Source organism: Gorilla gorilla, chromosome 5 (genome assembly GCF_029281585.2).
Source record: "Gorilla gorilla gorilla isolate KB3781 chromosome 5, NHGRI_mGorGor1-v2.1_pri, whole genome shotgun sequence".
NCBI lineage: Eukaryota > Metazoa > Chordata > Mammalia > Primates > Hominidae > Gorilla > Gorilla gorilla.
Genome location: NC_073229.2, coordinates 173,623,969 through 173,636,404, shown reverse-complemented (window position 1 = coordinate 173,636,404; position 12,436 = coordinate 173,623,969). Strand labels below are relative to the sequence as shown.

The 12,436-nt window shown below is 54.2% G+C and overlaps 1 protein-coding gene across 2 annotated transcripts in view; it reads left to right on the top strand.

Annotated features, from left to right (window-relative positions):
• ZC3H12D (zinc finger CCCH-type containing 12D) overlaps positions 1–11,103 on the top strand; it is a 38,199-nt gene extending 27,096 nt beyond the window's left edge. Inside the window, exons 4-6 of one of the 2 annotated variants that reach the window (XM_004044812.5) lie at positions 992–1,226; positions 5,148–5,254; positions 6,391–11,103. In XM_004044812.5, the coding sequence (XP_004044860.2) occupies positions 992–1,226; positions 5,148–5,254; positions 6,391–7,187 (1,139 nt within the window). In that variant the 3' untranslated portion in view covers positions 7,188–11,103. The remainder of the gene's footprint in view (positions 1–991; positions 1,227–5,147; positions 5,255–6,390) is intronic. The other variant, XM_055390819.2, reaches the window with a different exon arrangement.
• The last annotated feature ends 1,333 nt before the right edge of the window (positions 11,104–12,436 follow it).

Sequence of the window (12,436 nt, the reverse complement as noted above, 5' to 3'; positions counted from 1 at the left end):
TTGTACCATAGCTGCATTATGCACCTTTTAAAAATCAGCCAACAGTATCATATGCGAAAGGACTTAAACTTGAGGGACCTGAGTAATTATTATGTGTCAAACGGATTTTTTTTTTTTCCTGCATGTCTCCAAAGGCAAAATTCAGATCAAACAGCTGACCCTCCTGGGATGCAGATTTTAGCCTCTGATAAGAAAGGCCTTGTAATGTTTGTACCATCTGGTACATGTTTACTTCTTGACTAGTTTTTGCAAGAACTCGCACTCACTTGAGCTCAGTCCACTCACAGACACTCTGAGACAGGAAGAGGAGGTGTTGCTATCTTCATTTTATAAATATAAAACTGGATGGACATTCAACCGGGGTGAAGTACCCAGGAACTGGAGCCCAGCCCAGACTCCAGGCTGGATTCCTAGTCCTGGATGCTTTCTATGATGTTCTTGAGTCCCTGTATCTGTCAGTGATGGGGTGCTCCATCCCAAAGGTGTCCCAGGCAGGTTCCTGGATGGTGGGAGAAGATGGACCTCTGGCTCCCAGCTAGGGGCCCATGCAGGGCTTTCCAGGTGAATGCCAGGCTCCCGTCATGCTGAAGGCATCATCAAGGTCCGGGTTAATACAGGAATGTCTTTCTCCAGGAGGCTCCTGTGCCTGCTGCGGTAGGGGCATTGTGGCATGGAACCCTCAAAAGGACAAGGGCTGTGGCTGAACCCTTCCTTCTGAAGTGACTCTCCCTTGTAGAGTATCGCTTTCTGGACTCCTGTCATGATGTGGGAAGGACGGAAGCCACGCGCCTGCCCGCTTGACCTGGGGCTTCAGGCAAATTCAGTGAAATTGAGTGAAAGGAGCGAACGCTATGGCGGCACTGGTGTTTTTTCCCCGCTCCCCTCAAAACCTCATCGGACCAGCCCGGGAAGCGGGTGGCCTCGCGTTGGGGGTGGTTCTCAGGGGCGGTGCCCTTGGGCCCTCACCCGCGTCTCCGTCGCCCGCCCTCAGAGCAGCACGTGCTGGCGGAGCTGGAGCGGCAGGCGGTGCTGGTGTACACGCCGTCCCGCAAGGTGCACGGCAAGCGCCTGGTCTGCTACGACGACCGCTACATCGTGAAGGTGGCCTACGAGCAGGACGGCGTCATCGTCTCCAACGACAACTACCGGGACCTGCAGAGCGAGAACCCCGAGTGGAAGTGGTTCATCGAGCAGAGGCTGCTCATGTTTTCCTTCGTCAACGACCGGTAGGTCCGGCTGGGGTCCTGACACCCTGGGGGGCGGCGGGGCGGGGGGCCGGGGTCGAGGCAGTGGCCACGCCTGCTACCGGGTGGAGGGGCTTGGGGTCACCCGGTCACCCAGCCCCTCAGACAGAGCTCCCCCAGGTCCGCATTCTCGGCGGGCACGTCCCCAGTAGGTGGGCTGTTTTGCTCTGACCTTGCTGTTCCCAGGGCCACATCTGACACAGCACAGAGAAGCCCAAGAGGTGGGCCAAGCATTCAAGCATGTATTTAGGGCACCACTAACTTAAAAAAACATAATTGCATACTTCAGAATATTGAAATAGTCATCATGGAAAAGATCTGTACTTTGTTGTATTGCTTTTCACTTATTTCAGGTTTTTGTCTTATTTTATTTTATTTTTTTAGATGGAGTCTTGCTTTGTCACCCAGGCTGGAGTGAAGTGACTCAATCTTGGCTCACTGCAAACTCTGCCTCCCGGGTTCAAGCGATTCTCCTGCCTCAGCCTCCCGAGTAGCTGGGATTATAGGCACGCACCACCATGCCTGGCTAATTTTTTGTATTTTTAGTAGCGATGGAGTTGCACCATGTTAGCCAGATGGTCTCGATCTCCTGACCTTGTGATCTGTCCACCTCGGCTTCCCAAAGTGCTGGGATTACAGGCGTGAGCCACCGTGCCTGGCTGTCTTTTTTTTTTTTTAATCAAAATTTTGAATTACATATGGGAGTGGGCAACAGATTTTTTTTCTTAGACAGGGTCTTGCTCTATTGCCCAGGTTGGAGTGCAGTGGCATGATCACAGCTCACTGCAGCCTTGAACACCTGGGCTCAAGCGATCCTCCTGCCTCAGCCTCCCAAAGTGTTGAGATTTTAGGTGTCAGCCACTGAGCCCAGCCCAGAATCTTTTCTTTTGGGCTGTAAATGTCTCCCCCTGCCTGGCCCTGACTCTGGGTTGAAATGTTCAAGAGAACCTGGCTGGTTCATGTAGCCCTGAAATAGGCCTCTTGGGTCAGTTCATCCCAGAGCAACCGGCTATGGCTGGGGGCAGAGAGGGACACCAGGGCCACAGGCACAAACCGCTCAGCTAATGGTGAGGGCAGACACTGGCAAGGTGGATGAGGGTCTGGAGACCAGAGCAGTGTGTGACAGAGCACAGCCAGCTGGGCTGTTGCTCCCATTTCCATTTCTGTTCCAGGCAGTGTTAGCTTGGCCCTCATTCTGGGCTCTCTGACTGACTTTTTGGAACGTGGTTTTAGACAAACTCCTCAGGTCTGTGAGGGCCGGGACTGTATCTGTCTTACGTGTGGTGTCTCCAGCATGCCTGGCCCACAGGGGTGCAGTAACTAGTTGTAAAGGAATGACCGAGTGAATGGCTATGGCTGGGGAAGGGTCGATGGGGAAAGAGGTCTGGGCTTAGGCTGCTTGCACACGGCTGAGCAGCTGCTGACTCCAGACCCAGGGACACAGTGTGGTGTTTGAGAAAGGGCTGGGGCTTTGGAGAGGGCAGGTGAGGTTTCCATCTGAGGCCCTGCCACTTACTGGCTGGGAGTCAAGGGGGAACCACTCAACCTCTCTGAGCTGAATGTTCTTCACCTTGAAAAGGGATTAATAATGTCACCTCTGAGATCACTGTGAGGACTAGAGAGAATTGTGCCCCAGAAGTGGTAGCAGCTATTCCCAGGACATGGTGCAGCAGGGGGTACTGTGGTCCCCAAGGCCAACTGCCCCTGCAGCCGTGGAGGTGGAGGGCCAGAGGCATGGCAGCAGCGCCCTGCAGGAGCCCCCATTGTCATTTCCAGCTACAAAAGGCCAGCGGCTCTCACTGTCCGTCTGTAGGCTGGAGGAATCTGGCTAGTCTGGTAACTATGGGCTGCAGAAATCCTCACTGAGCTCTCAGGGACATGGCCATCTCTGGCCTGACGACAGCCTGGGGCGGGAGCCAAGTCCTTTTGACGCACTGGCCTCCGTTAAGGGCCTGCCAGGAGGCAGGGCCTGCCGCCTGCTTGTGAGCGAGGGCGCCTGCCCTGGTGCCCCGGGCACGTCCACAGGGCCCTCTTGGCACAGCTCCTGCTCCTGAGAGAGCAGGAGAGGAAGTCTTTGGGAACTTTTAATAACCACAGTGGGCGGTTCCCCAGATTCTTGGTCAAGGCCCAATTCTGAGAAGCCGGCTGTGCAGCTGGGAGCTGAGCTATGGAGGCCACACAGGGCTGGGGATCACCCAGCTCTCTGCAGAGTGGGACTTCAGCATGACTCTGGACTCTTGGGGGACAGCAACCCATAAAACATCTTCTCCTTGATTTAGAATCCCAACCTTTCTACAGAACCTTTGTATGACCTGGAAGTGGCCTTGGGAACAAAAGTATTTATGTAAAAAGTGGACCTCACTCAGCGAGGGGCGTTTTCCTTCTGAGGAACTGGGTTTTCCCTGTTGAACTCTGAGCATGCATTCCCTTCCTCATTAGGGCTCCATGCCAGGGAGGAGAGAAGGGCAGATAAGGGGCAGGGCAGCCATGGAAACTGAGACCAGACCCTGTGCCCCCAGGGTGCACAGAGGAGGAGGTTAAGTCTGCGAGGTGGCTGTATGTGCAGGCAGCACCTGGGATCCACTTCCTCACTGATTCAAACTACCTGTTCCTATTGAATCTCTTCGCCTGGAGGTTCACAGCCCAGAGCTGTGTTTGGCACGGGGTGAAACACAGGAGAAATGGGACCTAAGCCTCAAGGAGCTCATACAACTCTGAAACCTTCTGGAACTGTTTTTTGTTTGTTTGTTTGTTTATTTACAGATGATAGAGTCTAGCTCTGTTGCCCAGGCTGGACTACTGGGCTCCAGGGATCCTCCTTCCTCAGCTTTTCTAGTAGCTGGAACTACAGGGGTATGACACCACTCCTGGCTTTTCTGGAGCTGTTAACCTCATAGAGGTTTCTAACCTTTTGTTGAGGACAGTGGGAAGCCAGAGGAGCCCTTAGAGCAATTATACTTTCATTTTCCTGGATAAAAATCACCTGGGAAGTTCTTTTTTTTTGGAGGAGTCTCACTCTGTCATCCAGGCTGGAGTGCAGTAGCATGATCTCGGCTCACTGCAGCCTTCGCCTCCCGGGTTCAAGCAATTCTCCTGCCTCAGCCTCCCCAGTAGCTGGGACTACAGGTGCCCGCCACCATGCCCAGCTAATTTTTGTGTATTTTTTAGTAGAGATGAGGTTTCACCGTGTTGCCCAGGCTGGTTGTGAACTCCTGAGCTCAGGCAATCTGCCCACCTCAATCTCCCAGTTGTGCAGATTCCTGAACAACTTCAGATTCTGATGAAGCAGGTCTTGCGTGAAGCTCGGAGGCTGTAATTTTTTTTTTTTTTTTTAGCCAGGATCTCACTCTGTTACCGGGGCTGGAGTGCAGTGGCACAATCACGACTCACTGCAGCCTCCATCTCCCAGGCTCAGCCATCCTCCCATCTCAGCCTCCCGAGTAGCTGGGACTAAAGGCATTCACCACCACATCTGGCTAATTTTCTTTTTTTTTTTTTGCTTTCTGTAGAGACAAGGTTTCACTATGTTGCCCAGGCTGGTCTTGAACTCCTGAGCTCGAGGGATCTTTCTGCCTCAGCTTCCCAAAGTGTTGGGATTACCCATGTGAACCACTGCACTCAGATGACTGCATTTTTAAGTTGCTAGGTGATTCTGACACTGCTGGCTTGAACCACAGCAGGAGAAACACCCAAAGAGGGCCAGAGCTGTGCTGTGTGCTCTGCATGGGGTTCAGTGTGAAGGGAAGGTTTTGCTTTAAGATGTGTGACATCCCGCTGGGTGATGGTGGGCCTGGGGCCGAATGCTTCCTGGTGCTCTTGGGGAACTTGGGCCTGCTCCCTTTGTACAGGTGCTGGTGGCAAATCCCAGGTGGTCTTGCAGTTGCCCTTGTGCTTATTTTCCAGGTTCATGCCTCCTGATGACCCCCTGGGCCGCCATGGACCCTCCCTGAGCAACTTCCTGAGCAGGAAGCCGAAGCCCCCAGAGCCATCCTGGCAGCATTGTCCCTATGGTGGGTAGGGCCCAGTGCTTCGCAGGCCCTGTTCAGGGCCTTGTGTGGGGGCACTACAGGAGCACAGTCAAAAAGCACTGGCCTGGTGCTCAGCGGCCTGGGCTCTTGCCCAAATTCTGCCCTCCAGCTGTGCTACCTGGAGAGTTAACTTTCCTGACAGGGTTATTGTAGAACTGACATCCTGGCTGGTGATTTCATGGGAGCCAGGGTCCCATGCCAGGGTTGGATGCAGGGGTCATGCACACAGCAAAGCTGTGTCTGAGAAGCCGGGAGCCTGGACACAAACCCAGCTGCGGGTCTCAGTCCCTTCACCTGGCCCCTGGCAGCTTCTGTCCTCACCCTACCCTGCTCTCCACCCCTCCACCCTATGGACTTTGGTCACTGCTATCCATGAAGAGTTAAGAATTTTATCCCAGCACCCTGAGGGATGCCAGCCTTCTAGCCAGCTCTTTCACTGACTTGCTTCGCCAAGTTATTTGATGTTTCCAAGTTCAGTAAAGACTTGGGTGACAATCAATCATTTCTTGTTAGAATTAGGTGACCATACACACGTTCAGGCTGACTCCTCCTTCCCCCCTTCACTCTCAGAAGCCTTGGGTTTGGATGGTAACACTTGACCATTTGTTCACGACTCTGTTAGAACAGCGTGCAGGGTGAGGGCAAGCGTTAGCAAAGCGAACACGGAGAACCGTGGGAACTGAGGCGGCACTGCAGGCGCAGTCCTATGCCCCGAGCATCCACTCCCTACCGCCCGCTCCCTAAGCCTGGCCCTATCCACAGGGTCCCTGGGGAATTGGAGGCTGAAAGTCTTTGAATCCAGAGATTCGGTCTTAGTCCCTGGTCAAAGGGACCTGGGAACGACACTCCTCTGCATACCCTGGGATGAGTGTGCTCAGCGCCCCCTCACCCAGGCCGCCCGCGCCTCCCGGGCACTTCTCCCCACCTCGGCCCCGCGCCCAGATCTTGAGGCGTTTCCAGGGCGCTGAGTCTGAGGAGTCCGCGGCGGCCTGGCGGCCTGCTTGGAGGAATCTCCACGGAGAGGCCGCGGGCCGGCACTCCCCGGATGCACCAGGAACCACCGCCCCTCCGCGCCCCCGGGCCTCACGGCGCGCCCTCTCTGCCCCCGCCCCTTTCAGGCAAGAAATGCACCTACGGCATCAAGTGCAAGTTCTACCACCCGGAGAGGCCGCACCACGCGCAACTGGCGGTGGCCGACGAGCTCCGCGCCAAGACAGGGGCCCGGCCTGGCGCGGGCGCCGAGGAGCAGCGGCCACCGAGAGCCCCGGGCGGCTCCGCAGGAGCCCGGGCGGCCCCCCGGGAACCATTTGCGCACAACCTCCCGCCGGCGCGGGGGTCCCCGGAACTGGCCGCCCTGCGAGGGAGCTTCTCTCGGCTGGCCTTCAGCGACGACCTGGGGCCCCTGGGGCCGCCTCTCCCGGGCCCCGCCTGCAGCCTCACGCCCCGACTGGGCGGGCCCGACTGGGTGTCCGCGGGCGGCCGGGTGCCAGGCCCGCTCAGCCTCACTAGCCCGGAGAGCCAGTTCTCCCCGGGCGACCTCCCGCCTCCGCCGGGCCTGCAGCTCCAGCCGCGGGGCGAACACCGCCCTAGGGACCTGCACGGCGACTTGCTTTCCCCGCGCAGGCCACCCGACGACCCTTGGGCCCGTCCACCCCGCTCCGACCGCTTCCCTGGGCGCTCCGCCTGGGCGGAGCCGGCCTGGGGCGACGGCGCCACTGGGGGACTTTCAGTGTACGCGGCCGAGGACCACGAGGGGGACGCGCGCGCCCGGGCTCGCATCGCGCTCTACAGCGTCTTCCCGCGTGACCAGGTGGACCGCGTGATGGCCGCGTTCCCGGAGCTCTCCGACCTCGCCAGTCTCATCCTCCTGGTACAGAGATCCCAGAGCGCGGGGGCGCCCCTGGGCAAGCCCTAGGGGACCAACACACACTTGCAGGGAATGGCCCAGCCTCGCCTTGCGTCTTGGACGGGTAGACCTGTGGTTGCCAGCCTGGACCTGAGTGGGCCCATCATGGCGCCCCCTTTTCTTTAAAGATGGTCAGGGAAGCCTGCTTCCTCCTCCTGAGCGGGGTTGTGGGGTCCCGGTGGCACTTGGTGATCCTCACTGAGGCCGGGGCCTGCTGCGGGGAGGTCCACCCACTTCCGTGGCGGGAATGATTTTCCATGTGCACGGAGACTGCAGGTCCAAGCTGCAGTAGAATCCACAAGTGGGTCACGAAATCAATTTAGTGGGTCACCACCACAAACACAGTGGACTGGGACAGGTCAGAGCGCACCCTGTGCAATCAGGCTGAGTCTGAACTCTTGTTGCCTATCCTGTGTCCCTACCCCCCTGGCAGCCATGTAACTAACCTCAATGTGGGTCGTAGTCAGAAGTTTAAAAAAGACTGTGAATGGTCTTGAATTTCATTGCTTCAGGTAATGTTTGAAATATGTAGTCAGGTGGCCAGGGGAGGTTTGCTATCTGGAAGTTTTCATGTTAGCTATTGCTAACCCCACCCACAAGGGGAGCCCAGCCTCCAGGTGTGGGCTCTCCTGTGCTCTGAATTGTGTGGCTGTCCTATGCTGGGGACAAGTGGCAGGAGTACTTTGTCCCAGGGCCGCCTTCTGGGGCCTTCACACACATACCCCCACCACACAAATACACACACACACACACACACACACACACACACACACACACATGCAGTCTCTCATACATGTACATACTCACACACACCACACAGACACATACTGTTTGGCTAAGGGTTAAGTATCTCCAATATTTTTTTAGCCATCCATCATGGCAGTTTCCAGAATAGGCTTTCTACTGTACCAGCTGAGCTGCCTTCTTTTACTTCTTCTTCTTCTTCTTTTTTTAAACAGACAGAGTCTCGGCCCGGCAAGGTGGCTCATGCCTGTAATCCCAGCACTTTGGGAGGCTGAGGCAGGCAGATCACTTGAGGTCAGGAGTTCGAGACCAGCCTGGCTAACATGGTGAAACCCTGTCTCTACTAAAAATACAAAAATTTAGCCAGGCATGGTGGCACACACCTGTAGTCCCAGCTACTCAGGAGGCTGAGGCAGGAGAATCGCTTGAACCTGGGAGGCGGAGGTTGCAGTGAGTTGAGATCATGCCACTGCACTCCAGCCTGGGCAGCAGAGCGAGACTCCGTCTTAAAAAAAAAAAAAAAAAAAAGACAGAGTCTCACTCTGTCACTCTGTCTGGAGTATAGTAGTGTGATCATAGCTCACTACAGCCTCAAACTCCTGGATTCAAGTGATCCCCCTGCCTCAGCCTCCTGAGTAACTGGGACTGTAAACATGACAGCCGCACTTCACAGTTAAACTGGGGCTGGGTGAGTCAGGACTTTTGCTCTCAAATCTACAGGTGGGTTAGGAGAAAACTGACATGAGCTCAGTCAGAGTTTATTGCCACCTTTCTGGTGCCGTTTATTCCAGCCAGCTACTGCTCTGGGTTTGAGGAGAAAGGGCCTACTCATTTGCAATGGCTAAGAAGTGAGATGGTGCTGCCAGAGTGCCGACCCCTGAATCCTCAGGGGGCCCTGGCCTCTCCTGGCAGCATCCACCCATTCTGGTTACCATGCCAGCCCTCCAGACTATGGCTCATTTGTTCACTCGAGGGCTTGGTAGCTTGGCAGTTTGGGGAAAGCGGGAGGCACTTCCCAGGGGAAGACCAGAGAAGACCAGCCCCCAGCCCCACAAACTTCCTGCAGCCTGCTGGTGCAGAGGGAACTCTTGCCAGTTTACTACCAGATTTCATGAGATGTTGGCAGGCCTGGGGGGCACCTCAGGGAGAGTGCGTTCCCAGCCCTTTCATTCATGGTAAATGACACCCCTGGGGCATACAGTGATGTTAGGTTTTTCTCTGAGACTTCTTTGATCTTTTAAAACCAGATTCTTAGCATGGATTGAACCAGATCTGTTCCTTACCCCCTTTTTCCAAAGAGGACGGTGCACCCACAATTTTACCATAACATATTGGGATCTCAGGCCTGAAGATGACCCATTCTTTGTAAATAAGTTGGATTTTCCTCATGATATGTGTGGGTTTTTTTGGTGGGGGGGGAGGGGGCAGGGTTCCGCTCTGTCATCTGTCACCCAGGCTGGAGTGCAGTAGTGCAATCAGGGCTCACTGCAGCTTTGACTTCCCAGGCTCAAGCAATCCTTGTGCCTCAGCCTCCTGAGTAGCTGGGACTACAGTTGCGCCACCACGTCCAGCTAATTTTTTCTATTTTTTGTAAAGACCCAAAGCGTTGGGATTATAGGCATGAGCCACCTCAACCGGACTTTATTTTTTTATTTTAATTTTTATTATTATTATTTTTGAAACGGAGTCTCGCTCTGTCACCCAGGCTGGAGTGCAGTGGCGCAATCTCGGCTCACTACATGCTCCGCCGCCTCCCAGGTTCACGCCATTCTCCTGCCTCAGCTTCCTGAGTAGCTGGGACTACAGGCGCCCGCCACCACGTCCGGCTAACTTTTTGTATTTTTAGTAGAGACGGGGTTTCACCGTGTTAGCCAGGATGGTCTCGATCTCCTGACCTTGTGATCTGCCCGCCTTAGCCTCCCAAAGTGCTGGGATTCTAGGCGTGAGCCACCGCGCCCGGCCCCGGGCCTTTATTTTTATTTTTAACCTTTTGACAAGACACGCTTTCTATTAGAGCTGCTTTTTGTCTCCCTGGTTCGATTTCCTGATGTAGAATCATTGTGTTGCTGATTTTTCAGTTGAAAATGTTTAAACTGCTTCCTTTGAGAACAAGTTTGAGTTTTAGTAAGCTGTAAAGCTATTTTATTTGATTCACTGTGAATAAGACAAGTACAAAAAAAAAAAGTGAAAACACAGCACATTTCAAGTGTAATCCCCTTTGGAATTTTTCCAAAGTCTTAGTATATGTCTTTGTGACACAAAAACATAGATGGGACAGGTAAATGAAATGTTCCTAGTTGCATAGCTGTTACCATGCTTCAAAAATAAATCATTTTTTACCACACCTGGATTCTTTATTGTCAAATTGTCTATTAGTTTCTCCTACTGGCTTTCCCCCAGATTGGTCTGTTCTGTTAAAAATTGTGGGTTTAGACTGGGCATGATGGCTCATGTCTGTAATCCCAGCACTTTGGCGGGCTTCATGAGTTCAGGAGTTCGAGACCAGCCTGGTCAACCTGGTGAGACCCTGTCTCTACTAAAAATACAAAAATTAGCTGGGCGTGGTGGGGCACGCCTGTAATCCCAGTTGCTCGGGAGGCTGAGGCAGGAGAATCACTTGAACCCAGGAGGCAGAGGTTGTAGTGAGCTGAGATTGTGCCACTGCACTCTGCACTTCAGCCTGAGCGACAGAGCGAGACTCTGTCTCAAAAAACAAAAAAAAAGTAGGTGTGAAGAAGACTGAGGTTGTGGCCAGTCTTGGCAGCCACGGTTCCGTGTTGTTCCACCTGGGGGGATGAGGTGGTGAGGGGCTCAAATCCACCTTTTCCAGGAGAAGCAGTGAGGCCATGGCAAGGACCTCCCTTTGCTGGATGTGCAGCAGACAGTTCCCAAGGACACAGGCTGCTTGCCCATTTCCTAGACTTCTAAAATCCTCATTATAGAATTATGAAGCCGTCTCATAGAAGCCGCTCTTCTTGTTTAAACCTGCAGCAGAGCTCTCCTCGACTGATCAAACCAGAGGCTGTTGCCGTCCTGGGTTTGCCCTGAGGCAGCCTTCCCAGAGGCCTCTGGAAGGGGGTTTTGGGCAGAACTGCAGAATGTCGGGGGTTGAGGAGTAGAAGCAAGACAAGCCACTCTAATGGGCATTCTTCCAAATAAAATGGATCCAGCTTTGGTTTGACATTGAGCTCAGCTGAGGAGCCATGCCCCAGCTGCGGCTGGCATGGACACAGCTCAGATGAGGCCACAGAGGCTGTGGGCTTCCGGGGAAAAAGTCCATCTATGGGGTGGGGTGGGGAGAAGACCATAGAAGTCAGGGATCGGGGGAGGGAGGCATTAAGGTGAAGAAGACACAAGCTAGGAGTGATCGGGAGAGGGGTTCTGGGAACTGAAGCAATTCCTTGGAATCACAGATCCTACCAGGAGGGATTGCACAGAGCAGGGACCAGCGGCACAATCTGTGGGACTCTATGCAAAATCAAACTGCAAGGTTCCCTGTTCAAAATGCGTAACAATTTCAAGATGTCGGCAGAGCATGAAACCAAACACGGGTTCCTTCGAAGCGTAGGGCCCTGTGCGACGGCACAGGTCACATGCCCAGGAATCTAGCCCCGCATGGAGTTACCCAAAAGAAAAGCAAGAGAACATTCTCAGTGCCGAGAGTATGTTCAGAACAAAACATTGACTGAAAGAAGTCAGAGGCCAAGATGCATGTGCTTCATAGCTAGAAAAGGCCATGGCATCGGAGCAGGTGCTGGTCTCCCAGCCTCTACCTGAGGGTTTCCTCGCTGCAGCCACCTGAGGACTAAGTGGGGGCTCCCTTGGCTTTCCCTGGAAGGGGCTAAAGGGGACAAGTCAACGGGCTTGGGCAAATCACACTCTGGATTGTCCACTTCCAAATGAGTGAGAGATGTCAGTCGAGGTAGCTCTAGAATTATACTAGTTTGTATTAGCCGAGGTTCTTGGCTACAAGTGTGATTCACAAAACCAAATGGCAGGAGGCCGGAGGTAGAAGGCAGCTGCGGAGTTGACTGGAATTAGGGCCTCAAAACCCTGTCAGGACTCTCGTCTGTTTCCTTCTGCACCTGTTTCCTTCTGTTTATTCTCTCCTTCCAAGGTTTTTCCCGCACAATGAGAGCCACGCGTCTTTCCAACTAAAGGACTCAAGGAGACAGCCTCAGAAAGATCCTGGGGAAGGATTCTGATTGGCCTGGCTTGGGTCACGTGCCTACCCCTGGACCAATCACTGTGGGATAAGGAAGTACTACAGTTGGTCCAGCCTGGATCTCAGGCCCACCTCTGGCTTGTCACCTCATAGCTGAACCCACATGGTTGGTGGGGGCTGGGGAGAGGGAGATGAGCAGTGCCCTCAAAGAAGGGGGGACACTGTTTAAGCAGACAACACACATGCCCACAGCAATATGCAACCCTGGGCACTGCACCAAGGCTCGGGATGGCCCTGCCCTCCTCCGCCCTCTACCCTGGTCCTATTTGAGAAAGTGGTGGCTGTGTTA